The 24371-nt window shown below is 55.8% G+C and overlaps 2 protein-coding genes across 16 annotated transcripts in view; both read right to left on the minus strand.

Annotated features, from left to right (window-relative positions):
- Positions 1 to 3047: 3047 nt before the first annotated feature.
- On the minus strand, positions 3048 to 8709 carry LRRC3 (leucine rich repeat containing 3). The gene is made up of 2 exons (XM_036097256.2): positions 8577 to 8709; positions 3048 to 7854 (listed from the first exon to the last, which is right to left on the minus strand). The coding sequence occupies exon 2, from the start codon at positions 7688 to 7690 to the stop codon at positions 6917 to 6919; it is 774 nt and encodes a 257-aa protein (XP_035953149.1). The 5' UTR covers positions 7691 to 7854; positions 8577 to 8709; the 3' UTR covers positions 3048 to 6916.
- A 9056-nt stretch (positions 8710 to 17765) lies between these two features.
- The window catches only part of TRPM2 (transient receptor potential cation channel subfamily M member 2), a 58195-nt gene continuing 51589 nt past the window's right edge, over positions 17766 to 24371 (minus strand). For 13 of the 15 annotated variants that reach the window (XM_078067026.1, XM_036097245.2, XM_036097242.2 and 10 more), the window contains 3 exons: positions 22748 to 22849; positions 21189 to 21305; positions 19652 to 20638 (listed from right to left, as the gene is read on the minus strand). In XM_078067026.1, coding sequence (XP_077923152.1) covers positions 20513 to 20638; positions 21189 to 21305; positions 22748 to 22849 — 345 coding nt within the window. In that variant the 3' untranslated portion in view covers positions 19652 to 20512. Of the gene's footprint in view, positions 18266 to 19651; positions 20639 to 21188; positions 21306 to 22747; positions 22850 to 24371 lie in introns of those variants that run through there. The other 2 variants (XM_078067205.1, XM_078067163.1) reach the window with 2 other exon arrangements.

Consider the following 24371-nt stretch of genomic DNA (forward strand, 5'->3'; position numbering starts at 1 on the left):
GCAGCCCCGCGCTGGGCCCACCGGGGGCCTGAGGGCTGCTGCAGACCTCCCGCCCACTTCCGCAGGGCTGGGCACCCTCCTGACTCTGGTCCTGAGCTCCGGCCCTCCGGCCCTGCCCGCAAAGCGGGGTCAAGCGCCTGCTTCCGCTAGCGTGCCCACCCGGCCCCCTGCCCCCCGCCCCACACCCAGCCCGGCTCACCGAGCCCCCAGCTATCTGCCCAGAGGCCCCAGGTTAGACGGGTGGCAAGGCTCTCCCTCTCTCCAGCCGGCGTGGGTGAGGCTGAGGGGGCTCTGGGGGAGAACAATGCGTGGGGGGGGGCACGCCTGCCAGGGGGGCAGGCATGAGAGTGAGTAGCGTATGGCCCTGTGTGAGCATGTGTGTGTGCAACCATGCGTGTGAGGGGGTTTGCCTGCTGTGTGTAGTGAGCGTGAGTGTGTGCACGTGTGCATGTAGGACTGCACGTGAACCTGTTTGCATCGTGTGCATGCGTCGTACTTGTATGGGATACACGCGTGAGATCGTGTGTGGTCTGTGGGTACCACCCCGCTGCACCCCCCACACTGTGGCTCCTGCCCGCTCCCTGGTGGCCCTTCCTCTGGAAAGGGAGTGAGGCCAACGGGTGAAGTGAGCTCCTGAGGTCACCTGGCCACGGCCTGAAGGGCACACTGGCCCCGAGAACTCAGACACAGTGATGGTGAGTGGGGCGGCCACGGGGCACGGCAGCCATCTGCTCTGGCCACACTGGCCACTCTCAAAGTAGGGACTGTGTCCATCCACTGAGGCTGATGTAACAAAGTGCCACGCACCTCGTAGCCTAGACAATGCAGGTTATTAATTTAGAGTTCTGGAGGTCTGAAGTCCGAAATGGGACCCACGGGGCTAAAATCAAGGTGTGGGCAGGACTGGTTCCTTCTGGAGGCTCCAGGAGAGGATCTGCTCCCGTGCCTCTCCAGCTTCCAAAGGCACCTGCCTTCCTTCCTGCTTCCCTTGGCTCGTGGCCCCATCTTCCATCTTCACAGGCTCCTGGGATGAGGACACGGACGTCTCTGTGATTGGCACGAGGAGGGGAGAAGGGTGAAAGCAGAGCTGGCTCGCTGAGTGCCCGGCGGGTGGGGCAGGGCACAGGGGTCAGGCAGTGAGGGCAATCTTGCAGCCCAGGGTTGAGCTGGAAGCATCCATATGAACCCACGGCTGTCTTATCTTTCAAACAGCTCCGTCTATGGATAGGCCTGGGAGCGAGGGCCCACTGGGGACAGAGGTCTTGCAATGTCACCCTACGGAAAGGAACCAGAGCAACGGCTGAGCCCAGGGTGGGGCAGGGGAGGTGCAGGGGCAAGAACACGCCGTCCCACCCGGGGGGCAGGCCACCAGACTCAGCCCACGTGGGGAGGCTCCCACCTGCCGGACGGACGATTCAAGCTTCATCCAGGAAAGGAAGCCCAGCAGTTTGTAACCCAGACTGTGTGTTTAAACTCATGCATAATGATGCTTTCAAAATTACTGGTCATTTTCAGAGGAACCAACTTTCTTTTGAAAACGGATAAAGAACCAGGCATTCACCCTGCCGTTCCCACGTGACACGGCCACTGGAGAACCAATGTGTGGTGGAGGCTGCTCTTCTTTATGGGAGACTCCAGCTGACAGATGGGGGAGGGGCCACAGAGCCAAGAATCCGGGGTCGCTGGCCCCAGGGAGTTAGCCGACCTCAGCACCGATCATGGCTGGCTGCTAGCATCACGCCCTCTTCGGAAGGGCACACCACCACCCAGGATGTGGCCTTGCTAGAAAAATCAAACAGAACTACTGGGTTCCAGGAAACCGGGGACAGAGGACAAGCTTAACACCACCACAGGACACAGAGCAAAATCCAGACGGGAGGAGGTTCACAGGGCGACCACAGAACTGCAAGGAAGACAAAGACAGACAGATGAAAGCATCTACATTAGAAGAGCCGTAATGGACACGCCAGTCAGGTGTGTGGTCTGACCTTTTTGGAGATCCTGACTCAAACAATCCCCAAAATGGTTTAGAGACGATCAGGGAAACGTGGCCGCTGAATGGCGCTGGGCAGCCACTGTAATTTTTTGGTGCGATAATAGTTTTTTTTTTTTTTTTTTAAAGATTTTTTATTTATTTGACAGAGAGAGACACAGCGAGAGAGGGAACACAAGCAGGGGGAGGGGGAGAGGGAGAAGCAGGCTCCCCGCGGAGCAGGGAGCCCGATGCGGGGCTCGATCCCAGGACCCTGGGATCATGACCCGAGCCGAAGGCAGACGCTCAACCATCTGAGCCACCCAGGTGCCCCGCGATAATAGTTTTGTGTTCAAAAGATTCCACTTCCATGAAACTTCTAGAAAAGTTAAAACTGCAGAAAAATGAGTTCCTGCGTAAAAAAAAATTCACCATTCACACAGAGAGAGCCCCACTGACCGGGGGAGAGAGGGGCTGGTTCTTGCACCAGGGGATCTCTTTTTTGGAATGGCAGGGCTGGGTGACACCGTGAAGGCAGGGGGGAGTCCCTGCAGGTGGCAGAGAGACGCCCCTCCCCCGCCAGGAGCTAAGGGGCAGGGCGGGCGCGGGAAGCAGGGGGTAGTCCCCAGGACACACATGACCTGGCCAGGGCAACTAGGAGCAAAAGGTGGGCGGGGACAGGCAGGGGCCTGGGCTGGGACAGGCTGTTGGGGACACCCATTTACGGCCACCTGGCTGACAGTCTCCTGGGGCAGGAGAGCGGGGCCTGGCTGTCAATTGCCTGGTGTAAAGACCCTGCCCGTGGTCAACCTCAAGCTGCCATCATGATGTCAACCGGCTCACCACCACCCCCAGATTTAACTATTGGCCACCAAGAGCCGGTTTGAGCCGGTACGAGCTGGTCCCAGCCCCCACGGCAGCCCTGTGCTGACCCAGCTCTTCCATGCCGTGGGCTCACGGGTCCGACAGGTCTGGCAGGTCAGCTTCGTGACGAAGTCTACAGTGAAGAGGGCAGGGCAGGGGCGCTCGGTCTGCCGGGTGGGTCACAGGTGATAACAGAATCCACTCCAGATGATTTAAGCACAACGAGGTTTATTGAGAGTTCAGAGGCAGTGGGGAGGACAGTAGGCTCGGACTTGAGACCCAGCTTCTGGGAAAGATGGCTCCAGAAACCAACCCAGGCTCCTGCACTTGCCACAACTCCAGAACATTCCATCTCTGCCACGGTCTGCCCAAGCAGCCCTGCCTCCTCCCCAGGTAACTGAGTCCAGGATCAAAATCTCATGTACATGCATCTCTGGAGAACGCGCTGCAAGGGAGCCTGGGGAGCGTAGTGCAGGAAGGCAAGCCAGCCGGGACAGGGCCGGTGCACGGCACCCACCGAGGGACCCCCAGCACCCGGGGCCAGGCTGTACTGAGCTGCTCAGAACTCCTAGGAGACTGGCCCCGAGCCCCGGCCTTGACTTTGCCAATGCCCCGGCGTTCTGCTGACCCTGGGCAGAGCCGTTCAATTGAGCCTGGCCCCAGTCCAGCCCCCCGCAGCAGGGAGTCCACCCGCACACATTCCTTAGACCTCCGTGGGAACGCAAGCCTCCTCCGGGGGGCCCTGTAGCACTTCGCTGCGCAGCCCCTGCTTTCACCCGCCGGACACCCCTCATCTCCTGCCCGAGACTACTGTCCATCAGGAAACATACATCCAGACTGGGTCTACCCAATCTCATGTCCAGTTTAAAACTCATCCACCCCGCTGCAGGCCAAGCTGGGGACTGGGGGCCCCGCGGTGGGAGGCGGTCCCCAGGTCCCGGACTGTAGGGCCGTGTGCAGGAGGGAAGCTCTTCCGTGCATCCGCAGCTGCAAGCGCCCCCAGTCCCAGCCCCGCAGCAGTCCCGGTGGTGCCTGTCCTGCCTCCCACAGCCTGCAGGCAGCTCCTGGGAGAGGCCTGGGAAGGGCTTCTGGAGCGGAGCCGGGAGCCTCCTCCTCACCAGGGAGAGCCCCCGAGTGTCAGGACGGCCCATCCCCGCACTGGGCCACCCGAGGGAGTGACCCCAAAGCCCAAAGAGGAGGGAGGTTGGGGTACCAGGAGGCCACGGGCGTAGGGCGCCCCCTCCTAGGGTCAGGGTCAGGGTCAGGGGTGGGGCTCTGCATCCACGGCGAGGCTGGGGACCGAGGGAGCAGCTCAACCAGAGCAGCTGGGCAGGGTGACCTGGCTCCCAAAGGGTTCCATGAGCCCCTCACTGGCCCTCTTCACCCCCCTAGCCCTGCGGCCTCCCTAGAAGCCAGAGCCCCACCACCGACCCCCAGGGGAAGGGAGGCGTCGTCACCACCCCAAGCTGAGTGGCTGTTCCAACCATCTGCCCCATGGGGAGCCCCAAAATCACCCTGCCCTGACCCCTGACCTGTGAAGTGTTCCCTCCTGTGGCCAAGGAGCTTTGCAGACCAGGCCATGTGTCTGTATAAAGTGCTCTGAAGGTCCCTATTCGGATCGCGGTGAGAGCCGGGGGCCACCCACGTCCCACAGGCTGTGACCCCATTGCCCCCGACAGACGGGGCACCCCCTTTGTCCTGTACCTGACACTGTCAACTCCGATTCTCTCAACGAGGCCAGCGTGACCCTGCCCAGCCTCTGCAGATTTAGGATGTGTCAACCACCCATCGGGGCAGGGGTGGGGGCTGCGTGAGCTGTAGGGCCCGCGGGGGCACCCAGCGATATGTGCTCACACACGGCAGCAAGGAAGGGGGTGGGCCCAGGCAGGGTGTCGTCCTAAGGGGTCTCTCAAGGAGAGAGAAAAGGAGAGGGGGGGGATGGCTGTACCCCGGGACAGCAGAGGGCTCCCGGTACCAGGGGTGTGAGCTCCCGTGAGCAAGAAGGAGCTTTGTGGTCCTGAAGTTTAGGGACTTGGTGGGCTTCTTTGGAGGGAGGTGTCCACTCTGGAACCCCCCCTGAAGGGTGAGGATCCCAGAAAGACCAGGAGAGCCCGGCAGTCCGATGCTGGGCTCAGGGTGACAGGGAGAGGACCCTTCTGGTGTGTCCAGGGTCCTTGGAAAGGGGCAGCCCCACCCCACTCCCCATGCATCCCCTGAAGAGCCGCATTTGAGTAGAACCCAGGATCTGGGCTGATTCTGGCGTAAGAGGAAATGGCGAGTTCCCTGGCAGCGGGACAGGGCCCCCCAGTGCAAGGCTTCCCCACAGCAAGGAGAGACTCCCCCCGGGACATGAGTAGCAGCCACAGGACCCTGGCACACGACCCTGCACCTCTGTCAGGTCACCTCCCTCGGGCAAACCCACAGGTGGTGAGCTCCTTGTGTGGTTGGACCCCTCTCCCCACTGTGTGCGCCCTGGCATGGGTGGGCAGGGGGACCTAAACCACCCAAGGAGCCTGTGCCCTGCTGGTAGGCCAGCGGCAGTGCCCACCCGGGTCACTGGGACCGACAGGCCACGGGAGGTGGTGCCCGGGCCCTGCCTCCCATCCCCGCACCCCTGATCTGGGCGGTGGGCACAGAAGTGGGGTGCTTGCATGTGGGAGGGTATTTGGGAGCTGTCAGTCATTTCTTTTTAATGCACCATAACTGAAAAAACCAGGACCTTGCTTGGATGGGCCTTTTGGGCGTCAGCTGTGGAGTGTGGATCTCTGAGTCAACCCGTAGATAGGATCAGGCATTCAAGGCCCACTGGAGGTCATAGGACAATCCCCCGGTACAAACCACCCTCCATCTTAATTCTTTCTAAGCATCTGCTTCATGAGGCTTGTAACCTGTACACCTTAAGTTCATAAGCAATTTATCCCTATTTGTGCTCCCCCCCAAATATTTGAAGCAATTTAAAAATAAGCACTCTTAAAAAAAGACATCAAAAAATAAAACTAGAAAGACGGCTCACAGTTAGGTAGGTGGAGGTAACGTCTACCCTGAATGTAGAGTAACACAGCTGAGAGAGTGCTGAGTTCGCTCTGAGATTCCTGGTGGCAGAGGTGAAGACCGACAGAGACGGGGAGACAGAGAGGGAGCAAGGCAGAGAGTTCCTGTTGCTGGAGAAAAGGCAGCATCCCGCTGACCGGCCTTGACACACCGAACATCAGTCCTCCTGTCCTTGAGAAGGAGCGGCTTCGGTGTTCGTGAGTGGAGAGGCAAGGCACGCTACGGACCCGGGATGACGGGCCTTCCCCCAGACCAGGCACAGACAGTGGTGGGACTCGCGGCGGGGACACACGACACTGCTCCCCTTGATGATCCACTCTGGACCTTTCTCGGGTTTCTGTCCGTGGTTTTCTTGGTTTTGGGGTTTTAGGGTTTCTCCCTCGCTCTCCCCGGACTGAAATTTTGGCACAAGTGCTACTCTTAACCAAAACTCTGAGAATAAACAAAGTTGTTCAAAGGTTAGTTTGAGCTACCTGTTTCACTTACCTCTCGAGAAAAACCTGGTCTCTACTACTTTGCTCTGGAAAGAGTTCTGTGGTCAGATGGGTTCAGGAAATACTACCAGGGGGACAAGGTAAATCAGTTCTGCCTTCCACAGATGAGTCTACACCCCACCGTCTGCGGGGCAGACCTCACACACGTGGACAAGAGCCTTTCTTCTCGGAATGCCATTCGCACCGTACAGGCGCCAAGCGGCCGAGGCCGGCAGAGCGCAAGGGACATGGAACGTTATGACAGACGGCCTGGTTTTAAGTCCCAACAGGGTCACTGCCTGACTGTGTGGTTGTGGGCAATGCCATTTCTCCGAACTCTGGCTTCCTGGCCTGTCAAATGGGCCCGATGGTCACGTTTCGGACTTGAAGCGTGGCGCAGTACTTGCAACGCAAGGGAGGGGTCTGTGGGGCGGAATGCCGCTCAGAGGGGGCTGGGAGGCCCCAGTGCTCGGGGCACCGAAAGCTTGGGTCAGCCACCACCTGCTATGGAAGTGAGGGGGACAGGTGGGCGGTGTTCTGCTTCCGCCAGCAGGCACTAGGGCACCGGGCTGATGGGGTCCTTGGACACGGGGGCGCTGGGCAGGGACTTCAGGTACTCCAGGTGCCTCCTGGCATCCTCCTGGTTCTGGCGCACGTAGTACACGACGTAGGTGATCACCATGGCGAACCAGCCGAACATGGTGACCAGCATGGCCACGTCGGTGGTCTTGCGGTGGGTGCTGCAGAAGCTGACCCCGGAGTCCAGAGCCTGGATCAGCGGCTTCCCCACGAACTCCTCCTGCGCGGCCGTGTGGCAGGCGATCTCGTCCACGGACTCGGGGTCCAGCTTCAGCTCCCACAGGGCCTCCTGCAGCGCACACTCGCAGTGCAGGGGGTTGTGGGACAGGCGGATCTTGGCGCTGAGCTTGCCCAGGGCATCCTTCGGAATCCTGCGGATGCGGTTATGGGACAGGTCCAGCAGCCGCAGGCCCCCGGCCAGGCCCGAGAAGGCAGCGGGGCCGATGGTCTCGATGGTGTTCTGGGACAAGTCCAGCTCCCTCAGCTGGTTCAGGTGCTGGAAGGCTCCGTTAGGGACGTGGGTGAGCTTGTTGGCATCAAGCTTCAGGAGCACAGCGTTGGCGGGGATGTCCTTGGGGATCTCCTGCAGGCCCCTAGCACTGCAGTGGACGGCCACGGCCCCGGCGTGCTCAGGGCACTGGCAGCTCTGTGGGCAGGAAGCGCCCAAGCGCAGGCAAAAGAGGAGGATGAGGCAGGAACCCCCCGCGGGGACCGGCAGGGATGAGGGGCTCTGCTTGCCCACGGGGCCCATGCTGACCACACCTGGGGACGGGCGGACGGTGGTCTCCTCCCAGCGGGTGCTGCAGACCTGCGATCTTCCTCACCCCCCCAGCCGCCGCTGTGCAAGTGACCATCTGACACAGGCGTCAACGCTCCCTCCTTCCGTGCAAGGAAAAGCGGTGTTCTCCTCCAGTCCTAAAAGAGAGCGGCAATCAGCATCGCGGTCCGCAGGGAACCCCGGGGAACACTCTGACTCTGCGGGAGATGTCACGGGCACACTGAAGCATCTGACCAGCGGGGGTCTCTGTAACTTCTTTCCGAGATTCCCAAAGCCACCCAGAAAAGCAAGGGCAGGTCGCGCTGACCGCTGGCTGGTCCGGGAACCCTGGACACACCCATGGCACACCTAGAGGAGCAGGGGCTGGCCCGCCGGATGAGGGGCCACCCCTCCGAGCTCCCGAGGCTGGAAACCAGGAAGACGGGGCTGCAGGGGTTTCCCAAGAAAGAGGAATGCAGGGCAGAGGGATGGGCTAACGACTGGCAACCGAGCGGTGCGCGCTCCTGGCCGCCGGGGTGGCCGCCGGGGTGGCGGCCGTGGCCGGGGTGGCGGCTGTCGGAGCTTAGCACTTTGCTCATCCTGACACCCCTCACACAACTGTAAGCTCGGAGAGAGCCCTTCTTTGTCAGCCCAGCGGGGACGAGCACGCGGCCCCGGGGGCGGCGCCTTGCATTTCAGTTGTGGTGGAGAAAGAAGGAGAGCGAGAAGGGAGAAAAGCCAAGCCCTGGGCGCGCGGCCGCGCTGGGGCGTGGAGTGGCGGGGCCGCGCGCGGGGCCTGGCGGGCGGGGCTGGGACCCCAGACCCCGGGATCCTGGGACCCTGCGACCCCGGGCGGCGGACGGGCGGGCGGGGGCTTTACCTGCGCGGCCGCGTCCGGAGGCCGCTCTGCGCGAGGCTCCCGGCTGCTCGGAGCCCGACCCGGAGCCACACCCCGGCGCGGCGGCGACCCCGGGCCTGCGCCCACCTCTGCGGCCGCTCGGGACACACGCGGCTCGGCCTTCGGCTCCGCGGGGCGGGGCCTGGGGTGGGGGCGGGGCCTGGGGCGGAGCCTTAAGGGCGAGATGGGGTGGGGCCTGTGGGAGGGGCGGGGCTTGAAGCGGCGCTGTAAGGCAAGAACAGACGGGGTCTGGAGGCGGGGCCTGAGGCGGCGGAGGGGCGGGGCGGGGCTTGAGGCGGAGCTGCGAGGAAGACGGGGCGGGGCCTGAGGGGGTGGAGGGGTGGGGCTTGGGCGGAGTCTCGGATGGGGCGTGGCCAGGACGAAGCGGGGCTTGAGGACCAGGGGCCCGGCCTGGGGCGGAGGGTACGGCCGGGCTTGGGTGGAGTGTGGGGTCTGTGGGACGGGAGCGGGGCGTCACTCTTAGACGGAGGGTGGGGCGCGGGGAGGGATGGAAATTTCAGGGTCTGTGGGCGTGGCTGGGGGCGGGCCGTAGGGCCGCAGACCCCACCCCTGCTCGTGCGGCTCACGCCCGGGCTGGGAGCGGTGCCTTCCCGGCGGGTCAGCAGGGCCCACCCAAGCTGGTTAATGTGTTCTCCGCCAGGCTGGGTCCTGCCCCAGACCATGGCCCCAGCCCCTACCCTCCCGTGTTCTGAGTAGGTAATGTGGGGGTGGGGTCTAGCATTTAAGCTGGATTGGAGCCATCTTTAGGGTTTTGAAAACAGCCTTATTGTGGTGTAGTGACACACAAAACCTCATATTTACATTTGCTGTGTTTGACATCTGTATGCAGCCGTAAAGCCGTCACCACAATCAACAAAGTAAATAGCCCAGAGTCTCCCCTTTCCCTCCGGCCCCCTCACCAGGCAAGTACCGGTCTGCTGGGTCATTGTACCTCAGCTTGCATTTCCTGTAACTCATATAAACGGAGTCGTGATCGTGTCCCTTGTTGCCCAGCTCATTTCAGTCAGCGTAATTATTTCGAGTTTACTCATGTCGATGCGATAATCGATAGTTATTCCTTTTACTGCGGAGTAGTAATGCATTATATGAATGTTCCATGCTTTGTATATTTTTCATTTATTATCCATTTTGGGTTAATTTTGGTATACGGTGTGAGATGTAATTCAAGTTTGTTTTTTCTGCCTATGGCTATCCAGTTTCCGGGGCTGTTTGTTGAAATAATGATCCTTTCTCTGCTGAGTTGCCTTTGTACCTCTGTTGAAAATCAGTGATCCTTTATATGTGTGTGAACCTATTTCTGTACTCTGTGTTTCATTGGTCTATTTGCCGATTGTTTAGATTTTATTTACTTATTTAGAGAGTGGGGGGAGGGAGCAGAGAGAGCGGGAGAGAGAGAATCCCAAGCAGACTCCCCACTGAGCGCGGAGCTGGACCAAGGGCTCCCTCTCCCCACCCTGAGATCATGACTTCAGCAGAAATCAAGAGTCAGGCGCTCAATCAACTGAGCCACCCAGGCACCCCTCTATTTGCCTATTTTTATGCCAATTTTCCAAGCTGTCTTCATTGCTGTGGCTTTATAATGATTCTTGAATCAGGTAGTATGATCTTCCACTTTTGTTTTCATAAAGTTCTTTTTGGTTATCCTAGATCCTTTGCACTTCCTCATGAATTTTAGACCCAGCTTGTCAACTTCTAGCAAAAAGCTTGGTGCATTTTGTTTGGGATTCCACTGAATCTATAGATCAGTTTGAAAGAATTTATATCTTGACGATATTGAGTACTTCAGTCCATGAACATGGTATATCTTCTCATTTATTTAGAACTGCTTTTGTTTCTTTCAGCTGTGTTTTGTAGTTTTTGGTTTAGGTATCTTGCCTATCTCTTGTCAGACTTATTTCTCATAATTTCATGTTATTGTTAATGGTATCTTTATTTCAATTTCTGCTTGTTAAATGCTAATATATAGAAATAAAAGAGATTTTTGGGTTTTTTTTAAGTTTTTTTTTTATTTTTTATTTTTTATTTATTTTGACAGAGAGAGACACAGCCAGAGAGGGAACACAAGCAGGGGGAGTGGGAGAGGGAGAAGCAGGCAGGGAGCTCGATGTGGGGCTCGATCCCAGGACCCTGGGATCATGACCTGAGCCAAAGGCAGACACTTAACGACTGAGCCACCCAGGCACCCCTAAAAGAGATTTGTGTATACTGATCTTAACTTTGCTAAAATCACTTATTTGTTCTAGTAACTTTTTCTATAGATACCTGAAGATTTTCTACATATACAATCACGCTACCTGTAAATAAAAAGATTATTCTTTTTTTTCCAGTCTAGATGCCTTTTGCTTCAATCTGTGTCTAATTGCTTTGGCTAGAGCCTCTATTTCGATACTGAATAGGAGGACTGAGAGCACATATCCTTGTTCATCCCAATCATAGAGGGAGACCATTCAGTCCTTTAAGAATAATGTTGGTGGTAGAATGTTTTTGTAGCTGTTCTTATCAGTAAGAGGATGCTTCCTTTGTGAAAATAGAGGAAACCTCTTGAAAATGGAGTCAGGAAGCCCCAAAGAAGCACTGTCACTCATGTCCCACTCCTTGCAGCCTGCATCACCAGCAGGAAGAAAGAAGATAAGAATTATCTTGATGAAGGAGGACATTTTTCCCATAGGAATTTAATCTCCTGCTCTTAAAGAAAGGAAGGAAGATCCCTCCCTGTCCTAGCAACACACTAACTAACCACCACTTACCGCCAATGAGGAAATGCCAGTTTTCTCCAATAAACTGTTTAAAACAACCCTCCCCAACTTCCTCCTGAAACCAAATAAAAGCTGACCTCCCCTTTGTCTCTTTGGACCTGCCTCGGCTCAATATGATTTGCCTCACTCCAAATTGCAATTCCTCTGCTATTCCTGAATAAACTCATTTTGCTAGTAAAAGAAGTGGTTATTTTATTTTTAAGGTTGATACCTTCTATTTCTAGTTTGCTGAGAGTTTGTTTTATCAGGAAGGGTTTTGGATTTTGTCAAATGTCTTTTCTTCACCCATTGAGAAGCTTTTTTAAAATTAATATGTTCTTATGGAAGATTATATTAACTGATTTTCAAGTGTTGAATTAACCTTGTGTCCTTGGAATAAATCCCACTTGGTTATGATATATCATCATTTTTATGTTATTACATTATTTAAAGAGATAGAGCTGCTGAAGTTATATTTTTCCTTGACTGAATGTTGGTAGTTCATCTCTCTCAAGGAATTGTCTGTTTCCACATCAAAGGAACAGAATAGAGAACCCAGAAATGGACCCTCAACTCTATGGTCAACTAATCTTAGACAAAATAAGAAAGAATAGCCAATGGAAAAAAGGCAGTCTCTTCAACAAATGGTGTCGGGAAAATTGGACAGCCACATGCAGAAGAATGAAACTGGACCATTTTCTTACACCACAAACAAAAATAAGCCCAAAATGGATGAAAGACCTAAATGTGAGATAGAGATGCATCAAAATCCTAGAGGAGAACACAGGCAGCAACCTCTTTGACCTCAGCTGCATCAACTTCTTGCTAGACACGTCTCCAAAGCAAGGGAAGCAAGGGCAAAAATGAACTATTGGGGCTTCATCAAGATAAAAAGCTTTAGTACAGCAAAGGAAACAGTCAACAAAACTAAAAGACAACCTATAGAATGGGAGGAAGATATTTGCAAATGTCTTATCAGATAAAGGGCTAGTATCCAAAATCTATAAAGAATTTATCAAACTCAACACCCAAAGAACAAATAATCCAATCAAGAAATGGACAGAAGACATGAACAGGCATTTCTCCAAAGAAGACATACAAATGGCCAACAGACACATGAAAAAAATGCTCCACATCACTCGACATCAGGGAAATACAAATCAAAACCACAATGAGGGGCACCTGGGTGGCTCAGTCGTTGAGTGTCTGCCTTCAGCTCAGGTCATGATCCCAGGGTCCTGGGATCGAGTCCCGCATCGGGTTCCCTGCTCGGTGGAAAGCCTGTTTCTCCCTCTCCCACTCCCTCTGCTTGTGTTCCCTCTCTGGTTGTGTCTCTCCCTGTCAAATAAATAAATAAAATCTTTAAAAAACAACAACAACAACAAAACCACAATGAGATACCACCTCACACCAGTCAGAATGGCTAAAATTAACAAGTCAGGAAATGACAGATGTTGGCGAGGATGCAGAGAAAGGGGAACCCTCCTACACTGTGGGTGGGAATGCAAGCTGGTGCAGCCACTCTGGAAAACAGTATGCAGTTTCCTCAAAAGTTGAAAATAGAGCTACCCTATGACCCAGCAATTGCACTACTAGGTATCTACCCCAAAGATACTAATGCAGTGATCCAAAGGGGCACCTGTGCTCTAATGCTTATAGTAGCAATGTCCATAATAGCCAAACTATGGAAAGAGTGCAGATGTCCATCAACAGACGAATGGATAAAGAAGATGTAGTCCATATATACAATGGAATATTACTCAGGCCTCAGAAAAGATGAAATCTTGCCATTTGCAATGACGTGGATGGAACTAGAGGGTATTGTGCTAAGCAAAATAAGTCAATCAGAGAAAGACAATGATCATACGATCTCACTCACATGTGGAATTTAAGAAACAAAACAGAGGAGCATAGAGGAAGGGAGGGAAAAATAAAACAAGATGAAATCAGAGAGGGAGACAAACCATAAGAGACTCTTAATCATAGGAAACAAACTGAGGGTTGCTGGAGGGGAGGTGGGAGGAATGGGGTAACTGGGTGATGGGCATTAAGAAGGGCACATGATGTAATGAGCACTGGGTGTTATATGCAACTGATGAATCATTGAACTCTACCTCTGAAACTAATAATACACTATGTGAGTTAATTGAATTTAAATAAATAAAAAAAGGAATTGTTGGTTTCATTTAAATTGTTGAATTTATCAGTATAAAGTTATCTATAATGTCCCCTAGTTATCTTTTCAATATGGAGTGTGAAGTGATGTCAGTTCATTCCTGATATAGGTAATCTGCATCTTCTTTGTTCTATTACTGATTAGTCAGGATAGAAGTCTACCAATTTTACTGACATTTTCAAAGAGCCAGTTTTTAGTTTCATTGACTTCTTTATTGTTTACTTTTTTATTTCCCAATTGATCTTTTGCTTACATTGAGTTTAATTTTCTCTTCATTTTTTTGGTTTCTTAAGGTGAAAGCTGAGCTCACTGGTTTGAGACTTTTCTTCTTCTCTAGTACAGGCATTTTAGCGCTATAAATTTCCCTCCAAGTCCTGCTTTAGCTGCATCCCAGAAATTCTTAATGAAATTCATTAAGTTTAAAACACTTTGTAATTTACCTTTTGATTTCTTTTTTGACTCATAGATTTAGAAGTGTTTTATTTTGTTTCCAGATATTTGGGGCTTAATTTAAATTCATTGTCAGAGAACATACTCTGTATGCTTTGGGTCCTTTTAAATTTATTGACTCATTTTATGGTCCAGAAAGGGGCCTGTGTTAATAATTGTTATATGTGTGCTTAAATGTGTTGTATGGTTGCTCCGTGGAATGTTCTAGAAGTGTTGATGAGATCAAGACTGCTGATAGTGCGAGTCTAGAATCTTACATTATTGCTGATCTTCTATTAATTGTTGACAGAGGGGTGTTGATGACTCTGCCTGTGACTGTAGATTTGTCTGCTGTTCCTTGAGCTTCTATCAGCTTTTGCTTCGTGTATTTTGAAGTCCTTTATTCAGATTATGATGTCTTCTTTATAAACTGGCCCTTCATCATTATGAGGTAACCCTCTTTACCCCCAGATTGTCTGCCTTGGGCTCGGTTTTGTCTCACACCAGCGTAGCCGCTGCAGCCTCCTTGCGATTACGTCAGCGGGGGGTGTCTAATTTCATCCTCACACTTGTGTCTTCACACTTGGCTTCCTACAGGGTTTCTATAGCACCAAAGTATCTTCCTCCATATATTTATTAACTACAAAGGGAAAAATAATCACTTTGCGGTGGAGAAGCATAGCAGAAACCACCCTACCTAGGGGACCAAGGTTAATATCATCAGTAGTAAGAAATGAGTGTCACTTAGCCCTTGATGCAATGGACCGAGAAACACACACCAGCACTTCTGGGCCGTTCTTGCCAATAATGCATGATCTCACTCCAGTCGTGAGAGCTCTTCAAACACACCCGAATTGAAAGACACGTTACAAGTGACTGATCAGTGCACTTCATAAAAGACAAGAAAGAAAAGCCTGTGTCGGTGTTACAGACTGGGCAGAGCGAGGAGAGAGCAGAGCTAACTGCGATTGGGTCCCGGACAGATGAGGACGCTGCGGGGGAGGACGCGACGAGCACCAGGCCATAGCGTTTGCTGGCGGTGCTGTCCTGGCTGCGAGAACCCATACTCCGGGCTCAGGCTCAGGCTCCAGTCTGTCTTCCTCTGCTCTGCTCCCTTTTCCTCTCTCCCTGCCTTCTTTTGGACGCATTTTTGTGATCGTGCCTTTTGTTCTGAGTTGGCTATGACAGCTGTGACTCTTTACGGTGTGATTTCGGTAGCTGCTTAGGGTGTCACGTCCAGCTGTGGCTGCTTACCACAGTGGTCCTTCAGGCCACATTTGGCCGTGGCCCGTGCAGCGGTGTACGTCCTCGTGTGTAGGGACCACACAACACCTGATTATTTCTGCTTTCAACAGCCGACTCTCTCTTTAGAGATTAAAATAATGCAAGCCTTGAAGCTGCGGGTATGTCAACGTGGGGCAAGTCAAACAGACGCCTAAAGGGAGCCCCCAAATTAAGGAATATTTTAATATTCAAATTAAATTAAATGGGGTTGCTACCCCAAACCACAGTGCCGGTCTGGGGAATCCACAGACATGAAGCAGAATGGGAGAGGCCAGACATGCCAAGCTCACGCTGTGCGGTTCTGCTTATGGAAAGTTCCGGAGGGCAGTGATGGGATGGGGCAGGAGGGGTTCCTGGGGCTGCATGTTCTGGATCTGGATCTGAGTGCTGGTTGCTCGCAGATCATATGCGAGATGTGCCCAGAAGACTAAGTGTGTTCTGCCTCAACAACAGAAAATAGTAACGTGCCACACAGGTTTGCTGTTCTCGGGCGATTCTGCATGGACGGATGGACGGACAGATCGATTCAGGCACTCGTGGAAAGCTGTGTGGTGAGCCGTCTTCCTGATTGCATGGCCAGCCTCACAGGGGCCGCTGGCCACTGGCCAGGCCACGGCCACAGAGCCCTGCGAGAGTCTGGCTCTCCGTCCACTCTAGATCATGCGCCTGTGCTCTCAGAAACACCAGAAACCTTCTACTGCTCTCCTGGCCATGTGGTCTGCCCGCTGTAGCTGCCCATCAGACTGTAATTGGGCTCAGGGCTGATTATCTCACCCATTTATCCACCCAGAATCCAGGCTCGCTCGCCCCGGGGATGCAGGACAGCTGCTCCGGCTGGTTAATTGCTTCCCCATCAGGAAGGTAGTTTTGCTAGGCAAGGTCCGAGAGCATCTCTCTGGGGACCAGCACAGAGGAGCCGAGCCTGCGGCATCCACAGGGGCCAGGATGAAACCAGGCCAATGAAAAAAACACCTCGGTGAGGTCAGCATGCTGCCCTCCCCCAGGGAGACCGCCCCTCCTCGGAGTGTCTGGGTGTGCGCTCGCCTCTCTGCTGCCCTGCCCCGCCCTTCCTGGTGCACGGTCAGCCCTCTCTGCCCTGGCCTCCACCCCGGCCCCAGGGGGCCCCAGCTCCGGCCCTGGCCCTGCCATGGGGACCCCCAGACAGAACCCGGGGCCTGGCAGGCACTGTTGGACATAGCGGGCTCCCAGGAGGGACTGGAGCAACACAGAGGGAGAGGACAGAGGGCAGCTGACGGGGAGCCCCAGAAGGCAGGGCCGGCGACCCCGCGGGCTCTCCCAGAGCCTCACTGGCTGACGGATTGCCACGTTCTGTCTGCTTGGTCCGTCTTTTCCAAGAACCGGCTTTTTAATGTATTCATCATGCAGACTCCTATTTTTCCCTCCTCCATAAATCCCGACTTCTTTGGCCCCTGCGTTTATGTTGTAGCCTTTTCTCGAGCTTCTTCAGTTATAACCTCAGATAATTCACTTTCAGTCTTTGATTTTCGAATAAGGGCATCTAAGGTTGTAAAGGTTTCTCTTGAGACTCTCCAGCCGCATCCCACAGGTTGTGACATGAACCCCCTCACTGTCTTGCATTGGTTTGCTCCCCACTAAAGGGGCAGGTCGCAGGCAGGGAGGCGGCGGGCACAGTGGCTCCCCTGGGCTTTCCCTGGACAACGCCCAGCTCATGGTGCTTGCTTGTCCTTCCCCGAGCAGCTGGGGGTGGCCCTGGGACTCTGGGACAGAGTGCTGGCCAGAGTCTCAAGGACAGCGTCTGCTCTCCTGACAGAGGCTCTGCTTTCCTCGTTAGTGCTCTTGCCTGGGAAACAGGACCAAAGCCCCTCCAGGGAGGACAGAGGGCAGAGGGCTGCATCACCCAGCAGTGCCCTGCCCTGGACACTACCTCCTGTCCCTCCGAGCTGGTCAGGGACCGGTCACTCACCGTCCCAAGCACAGGCTCCTGGAACCACTAGATGTGGTTTCTGTCCCTTCTGGTGTACGTCCTTGTTCTAACGTTACTGTTGTTGTTGTTGTTGTTGTTGTTGTTTTAGATTTTATTTATTTAGAGAGACAGCAGGAGCCGGAGGAGGGGCAGAAGGAGAGGGAGAAGCAGGCTCCCTGCTGAGCAGGAAGCGACGTGATGCGGGGCTCCATCCCAGGACCCCGAGATCACGACCTGAGCTGAAGGCAGACATTTAACCAACTGAGCCGCCCGGCACCGCTGCAATGTTACTGTTCTAATGCTCTGGCCGGGGAGTGTGGCTCCGTCCTGGGGCTGCCTTTGCAAATCTGTTGCAATCTCTCCTCGATGGTGCGACACACGCTTGGTTTTTGTGAATGTCCTGTGTGTCTCCTCTGGGCCTCCGGTTCCTGCTGTTGGGGTTGGTGCAGAATCATATACACACACATGCATGAGCAATGTATGTTTATGTATGTGCTATGTCTGTATGCATATGTTACACACCAGTTAATACACAAACATACATATTTCATATTATATATAAATACATTGTACATCACTTACACAATTTATATGTAAATGAATTTATGTATAAATTATACATAATGTATGTGTCATATAATTAGTACATATATTTACAGAGGAATACACACATGTACATATGAAATTGTACACACACACCCCACACAACGACACACACAGAAGGACCTCAGTCCTATTGATTGCATTATTCAAATTCTGCCCCGTTTTCCTTTTGCTTTGTGATTCCCCGATTTCTGAGAAAGTATCTCAACTATTACTGTGAATTTGCCAATTTCTCCTTGAATTTCTATCAAGTCTGCTTTATATATTTAAAAAGCTGTGGTGTTGGGTGGGTAACAGTTCCTGAAGGTGCTAGCTTTTCAGCAGATGATACCTTTGCGTAATCAAACACTCCTCTTTGCTCCTCACGGGAGCCACGTAGGCGCCTGTGTCCGCGGGTCCTGCTAGAACTCTTCCCACACCTTTCTGAGAGCCTTTGCCCAGCACGACTTCCCCACGTTGTTAGCTATCAGACGTCTGTCTTAGGTGATATAGAAAAATACATGGGAAACAAGACAAACGAGGTGCGTTATTTTTTTAACCCCATATGAAAATCACGATGTATGGCGGGCCATAATTACTGCTGTGCCTTGAGTTCCCTACCATTTTATTTCATAGTAACCATCCTCTGCAGATTATTGTGCGTCCCTTGATCTCATCGCTCCCACTTAATTGCTCTGGGGGTGCACGGTTCTTCCCCCGCCTCTGCCCCACCCGCGGCCACTAGCCCCACGACCGTCCCGCGGCCCCGCAGCAGTGAGCCCTGCTGTCCACGCGGCACTGCTGTGGGCGGCATCTCCTTCCTCCTCCGAGTGAGCGGGGACCGTGGCGCTGGGATCGCCCGCATGTCTCCTCCGCCTGCTCCCAGGGAGACCAGCTAAGCTGGTATTAAGTTTTCTTTGTACAGCGTGCCTCAACAGTTACGGGACTTAGCCGTACGTTTTAACAGTTTCTTCGCCAGCACAGAGCTTGGTCTGTGTGCCTGCGTGTGCATGTGCGCGCGTGTGTGTGTTAAGGACGGAATGTTTGTGCCCCCCACCAAATCCCTATGTCGGAGCCCTAACTCCCAGTGTGGCTGTATTTGGAGGTGGGGCTCTAAGGAAGTAATTAAGGTTAAATGAGGCGAAGGAGCGGAGCCCTGAGGTGACAGGATTAGGATCCTTGTAAGAAGAGACGCCGGAGTGCTCACTCCCTCTCCATGCACACCAAGGATGGGCATGTGATCGGGGCAGTGAGAGACAGCCAGGAAGAGAGCTCCCGGCAACCGACCCCACTGGCACCTCGATCTCGGACCTCCAGCCTCCAGGACTGGAAAGAAACGTCTGCTGTCTGAGCCGCCCCGTCTGGAATTTTGTTACGGAAGCCAAGCTAAGTCAGTGTTTGCTTTTCTGAAATTCATCTTAGAGAAATTCTTTCAGAAAGAATGTGTGAGTAACACATTTTTTTTTGAGTCCTTACAATTCCAAAATGTCTTTATTTGGTGCTGCCAGTTGAATGCTAGTTTGGCTAGGTATATGAGAGATTAAAAACCCAGGCCCCCACCTGCATGGGGGGAGCCATGAAAAGGGCTCGAGATTGAGGAGTCCCAGCCTGGGTGCTGGGGGCCGATGCTGGGGCCCACGTCCTGGAGAATAAAGTGTAGGGAGAGGGGCAGGGGTGGATCGGAGAGGACGTGGTGAGTTTGGGCCTCAGGGGCCTGCAGGATGTCCACGGGGAGGAACCTGTAGGAAATGGCCACAAGAGACGCCCTCGGGCCACGGGTGGCTTGGCCATGGATTGGAAGAGGTTTCAGTGGCCCAGACATAGCCCCCTGACCACTGTATGTGTCTGAACTTGATGTAGGAAGCACGGAAGACGCTGGGCAGGCTGGTTTGGGCAGCACATTTAATGTTGGGTTTTACAATATTCCCAGGCCTGACGATTCCTGGTGGTTTATGCTGATGGTCTGTGAGCCGCTGACAAGGAGCAGGGTGTCGCCCCGCCATCTGTGCCCACTGCCTGCCCCTCCCTGCACTCACAGGGAGGAGGGAGGGAGTGCCATGCTGCAGAGCCCCCCGAGGCCCCAGGTAGCCCATAGGCAGACACCCTTGGGTCTCTAGAGAAGGCGTGTGCTTGCGTGGCCCCCGCCCCCTGGTGCACGGGCTCAGCCTTGACCGCCCGGGGCAGTGAACTGAGGGGCCTGGTGCCCCACCCCAGAGCAGGTGAGGGTCCGAGTAAGGTCACAGTGAACACCGTCTCCGGGATGTGGGCCCGAGGAGAAGGCCACGGGGGAGCCCCGACTGTCCAGGAAACACCGGCCTTGGGCCAACGCACGTCTGGTCGTGGATGAGCTGCTCATGATGTGACCAGGAGGGAATCTGGCTGAGGGCCGAGGCTGCAGGGGCAAGGATGGCTGGCAGGGTCCCAGGGGCCACGTCAACCCTGAGGAATGGCCAAGTGACCAGAGCCAGATGTCCCCTGCCTTGGCTCTCCCCTTGGGGTGCCCTGATGCCCTCCAATTCACAGGCTCATCTGGTCGGCGACTCGAGGTGGCTGTGAGAGGTGGCAGATGCCCACAACACACCACGCGGTGCCCCAGCAGCAGCCTCTGGCCGCCCGAGGTCCAGGGCAGCATGTGGCTCGGGCAGCTGGTGTCAGCCTGTGTGCAGGGCAGCCCAAGCCTCCACGGGGACTGCGGGCGGGCTGGCCTCACCTGCCCCTGGCAACAGGGCCCGGCCGAGTCCACGGGTCAGTAGAAAGCCTCAAACAGAGTGGCCACCTTCTGGAGGATGGTCTTGTGGTGGGCATACAGCGGGATGCGCTTGTCCACGACCTGCCACTGGGCGGACATCCCCGGGTCACAGGAGTGCAGGTGCTGCAAGAGGGCAAATGCAGAGCCTGACTCCCCCCGAGCCAGCCCAGGCACCCCAAAACTTCAGCTGCGGAAGGGCCGCGGGGACACCACAGCCCTGGTCCCTGCTACGGGCCCGGCCTATGGCTGGCTCACTGTGCTCTTCTAGCAAAGGGGAGTGAGAACAGCTACTTCAGACACGACTCAGAGAATCCTGCCCAGCCCTGATAATCCTTCGTGAGAACAGAGCAGGTGGCCTTATTCTCAGGTGTTCGTCCTGCAAACCCAGCCCCAGGTCTGCTCCCTGGGCCTCGGTGGTCCCAGCTCTAGACTGATCTAAGTATGGGGGACGCTATCCCCGTGAAGACACGTGAATCCTGCAACTCTGACTCGGCTCTGGCCTCTCCTGGTGCCTCTTGGAGCCCCCGACTCTCTGCAGCCCCCACCCTCTGGTCTTAGCCAGCTCTGGCCGCCTGAGACCCCGGGCAGACCCCTCCCGGAGGCCTGTAGGTCCCCCAGAGCACGCTCGCCCCATGTCTCCCCCTCCTGGGAGCCTGTGGCCGAAGCCCCATACAGAGTTCAGCCTCTTCAGGTCCATGTCACTCTGGTCTGGGAAGTGGATGCTGATGGCCACCGTCTCAATCCAGGCGTTGTCCGTGTTCCTTGGGTCGTCCACGTACCCCTTGTACACCTGGGGGGCGGCGCGGGGGTGAGCTGGTCTGCCCAATGGAGCACTGAGCCCCGCCCCGGCAAGCTTCCAGAGGGAGGGGCACCACGCGTGCCCTTTGCTCCCTCCAGGCCCTGGGACGCCCTGGGCACAGCTGTCCACTGCCCCAGGCCCCGCCCCCGTCTCCCTGCCTGGTGCATCCTGCTCCCCAACACGGCCCCAGCTCCCTCACTCAGCTCCCTCCCGGGTTCTGGCCCAACATCCAGACCCTTGGAAGGACTGAAACAGGATGGCGGACCTCAAAAACATGAGGCTAAGTGAAAGAAGCCAGATGCCAAAGGCCGCACACTGTGTGATTCCACTAGCAGCGGGGGTCCTGTGGGGGCCGACAGGTGCCTGCAGGGGCGCGGGCGGGGGCGAGGGCGGGGGCAAGCACTGCTGGGTGGGGCGGGCGCTTGGGCTGATGGGAATGTCCTGGACAGGTGGACTGATGGTCGCACCCACGGCCAGGGCACTCAAGGCCACCGACCTGCTCACTTTGAAACGGTTAATTTTATGGTACATGGATTTCAATAAATAAACTACTTAATTCTTCTCACAAAGTTGAGAAAAGAGACGGTGGCGTCGCCCCCAGCCCTGCCCGGGACGGCCCTCGTGAAAGGACTGGCTCCGTAGATCAAAACTGAACAGCAGCTCTTGCCTGTTTCGCCCCGAGCGGGACCAGAAACAGGGCCGGGAACAACTCAGATGTCCGCTGAGGACGCTCGGCAAATCGTGGCGCAGAGCCTCCCGGGGCCATGGAAAAGGGCGGGTGAATTTGTAAATCAGGGCTTAAAAATATGACCATTACGAATTAAGTGAAAAAGGTTACGGAGAAATGTGTGCCATGTGGCCCCATTTCTGTCAAGCGTGTGTGGTGTTCACGCGCAGAGGTCGCAGGCACCGGAGCCCCACGCGGGTGTGCACAGAGGTCAACAGAGAGCCTGGAGCAGGGCTCTCCGGGCAGCCCCATGGGCGAGAGTGAACATGGGTGTGTGACGGCAAATGCGGCTGCTTTCAGAATGACAAATAGATTCGATGAAGAACACAGGCCTGACCAAGCTGCACGGGCCAGGGCCTGGGGAGCCGGCGGCTGGCGTCCCAGCACCCCTCTGCCCGGGGAGACACAGACCCTGCGGTCCCCGTGTGTCCGGGTGTGCTCAGGGCAAGAATGAGTGTGGGAGGGAGGCACCCAGCCCCTTGATTTAGAGAGAATGGGGACAGAGAGGGAAAGCAGGTGCCCAAGGGCCAGAGCCATGGCCTGCCACCCCTCCCGCTCCCAGCTCCTTCCTCCAGGGGCTGCGGGGTGTGGGTTGGCAGCAGGGTCCCCAGTGACCCATCCTGCTCACCCTGCAGCCCTCACCAGCAGCACGCTGTGGGGGACCAGGACACACAGACAGCACTCCGAAGCAGGAAGGCCCCCTTACCTCAGTGCCCTGAATCAGCAAGTTCTGGAAGGAATACCAGAACTCTCTGCGGAGGACCTGCTTCAGCTTCCGGGGCAGTATCTCTCCTGGTTCGCGGGAGCCCTAAGCAGAGAGGAGGCAGAGGCAGGTCTGCGAGGCTGTGCAGAGACCCACCTCCACTGGCCGCCTGCCCAGCGCGGGCAGCCGGCCAGCCCCATGGAGCCGCAGGCGGACGAGGGTCTGGCAGCTTGGCTGTCTCGGGACTGCAGTGACGCTGCCCAGAGCCCGCTGCCCGCGTCAGCCTGGGACGGAGTGGGGCTGAGTCAGGCCAAAGGCACAACCTCGGAGGGGTGCACGCGGGCACCGGGGCCTCTCTCTGGCGCCCATAAGGTAACCAGCACCCTACCCCCAACCTGCCCACCAGCAGGAGGGCATGTTTTCGTTGTTTGCATCCCTCAGAGGCCATCTCCCACCTCTGCTCCCCCAGGCTGGGCTCCCGGCCACTCCCAATGCCCCCTGTCCCGGGGACCTGGATCCTGAGCCTGCACCACCCGGCCCTTGACCCTCTAGGAGACCCTGTTTGTTATTGAAGTCCCTCCAAGTCCCTATCACAGCCATCCTGCTTTGGCCCTTGAGACACGCCTGCCCCTCGAAAGATGCAGTGCCAGGGACCCGTTCAGGCAGGCCGCTGGGGGGTCTGCAGGCACAGTGCCCGGGGTCTGCAGGCATGCTGCTCGGAAGATGCCAGTTGGCAGGAACCACATTGGGGCTGGGCCAGTGTCCTGCCCGGAGAGATCAAAGTGCCCAAGAGGGAGGCTGAATCATGTTAGAGAAGCCCCAGGGCGAGAGGGGCCGGCCGTAAGCCAACCCCCCGTTCAGCGTCGTGCTCCCTCAGCTGGGGATACGGGAGTCCTGGCTTCAGGGGCCAGAACTGCCCAGCGCCCCGGACTCCTTGTTGCAGCCTGGGGACCTGGCCATCCCCAGCCGAGCAGCCACTGGGCCATGGGCAGGTGCTGAGCTGGGGTAGATCACGGACATCCCGGGAACAGGCTCAGAGGAGAGGCCCCCGAACAGGGCTGCATCCCAGACACTGTGCACCAGCTCAGAGCCTGTCGGGGGGCCTGGTCCTCCTGCCAGGACCCCAGAACAAGGATGGGGGCCGGGGAGGGCAGACTGATCTGGGAGTAAAACCCAAGCGGTTCAGCCCAGGGCCTCCTGCACCCCAATCAGGTTTGTCCCCACAAGGCCTTGGGGTGCACTCCGGCCTTCAGCCCTACAAGCATCTGCCACTCCCTGCCTCCCCACGGCCCTGCACGCTGTCCCGTCCTTAGAGCTCAGCTCAGCGCCGCACAGAGGTATGTGCCCGCCAGGGACACCTGCATGAGGAGCCGTGTGTGCCCCCGAGGCCACGAGCTCCACAGGAGGCCCAGCCCGGGCTCTGACACAGTGGGTATCAGTCAGACTCTCACACACCAGAGTCTTCGAACCTGTTTTCACAACTGCCAAAGGAGCAAACAGGAGGGGGTTCCTTCTACAAAGCCCAGTCCGTTTGTCCTTCAGGACCAGGGACAGAGTCCAGAGCGGGCGGGTGGAGGAGGGGTGGCTGCAGGGGGGAGGTGTTGGGCTGGCGGGTGGGATGGACGGA

This window comes from Halichoerus grypus, chromosome 1 (genome assembly GCF_964656455.1).
Source record: "Halichoerus grypus chromosome 1, mHalGry1.hap1.1, whole genome shotgun sequence".
Taxonomy (NCBI): Eukaryota; Metazoa; Chordata; class Mammalia; order Carnivora; family Phocidae; genus Halichoerus; species Halichoerus grypus.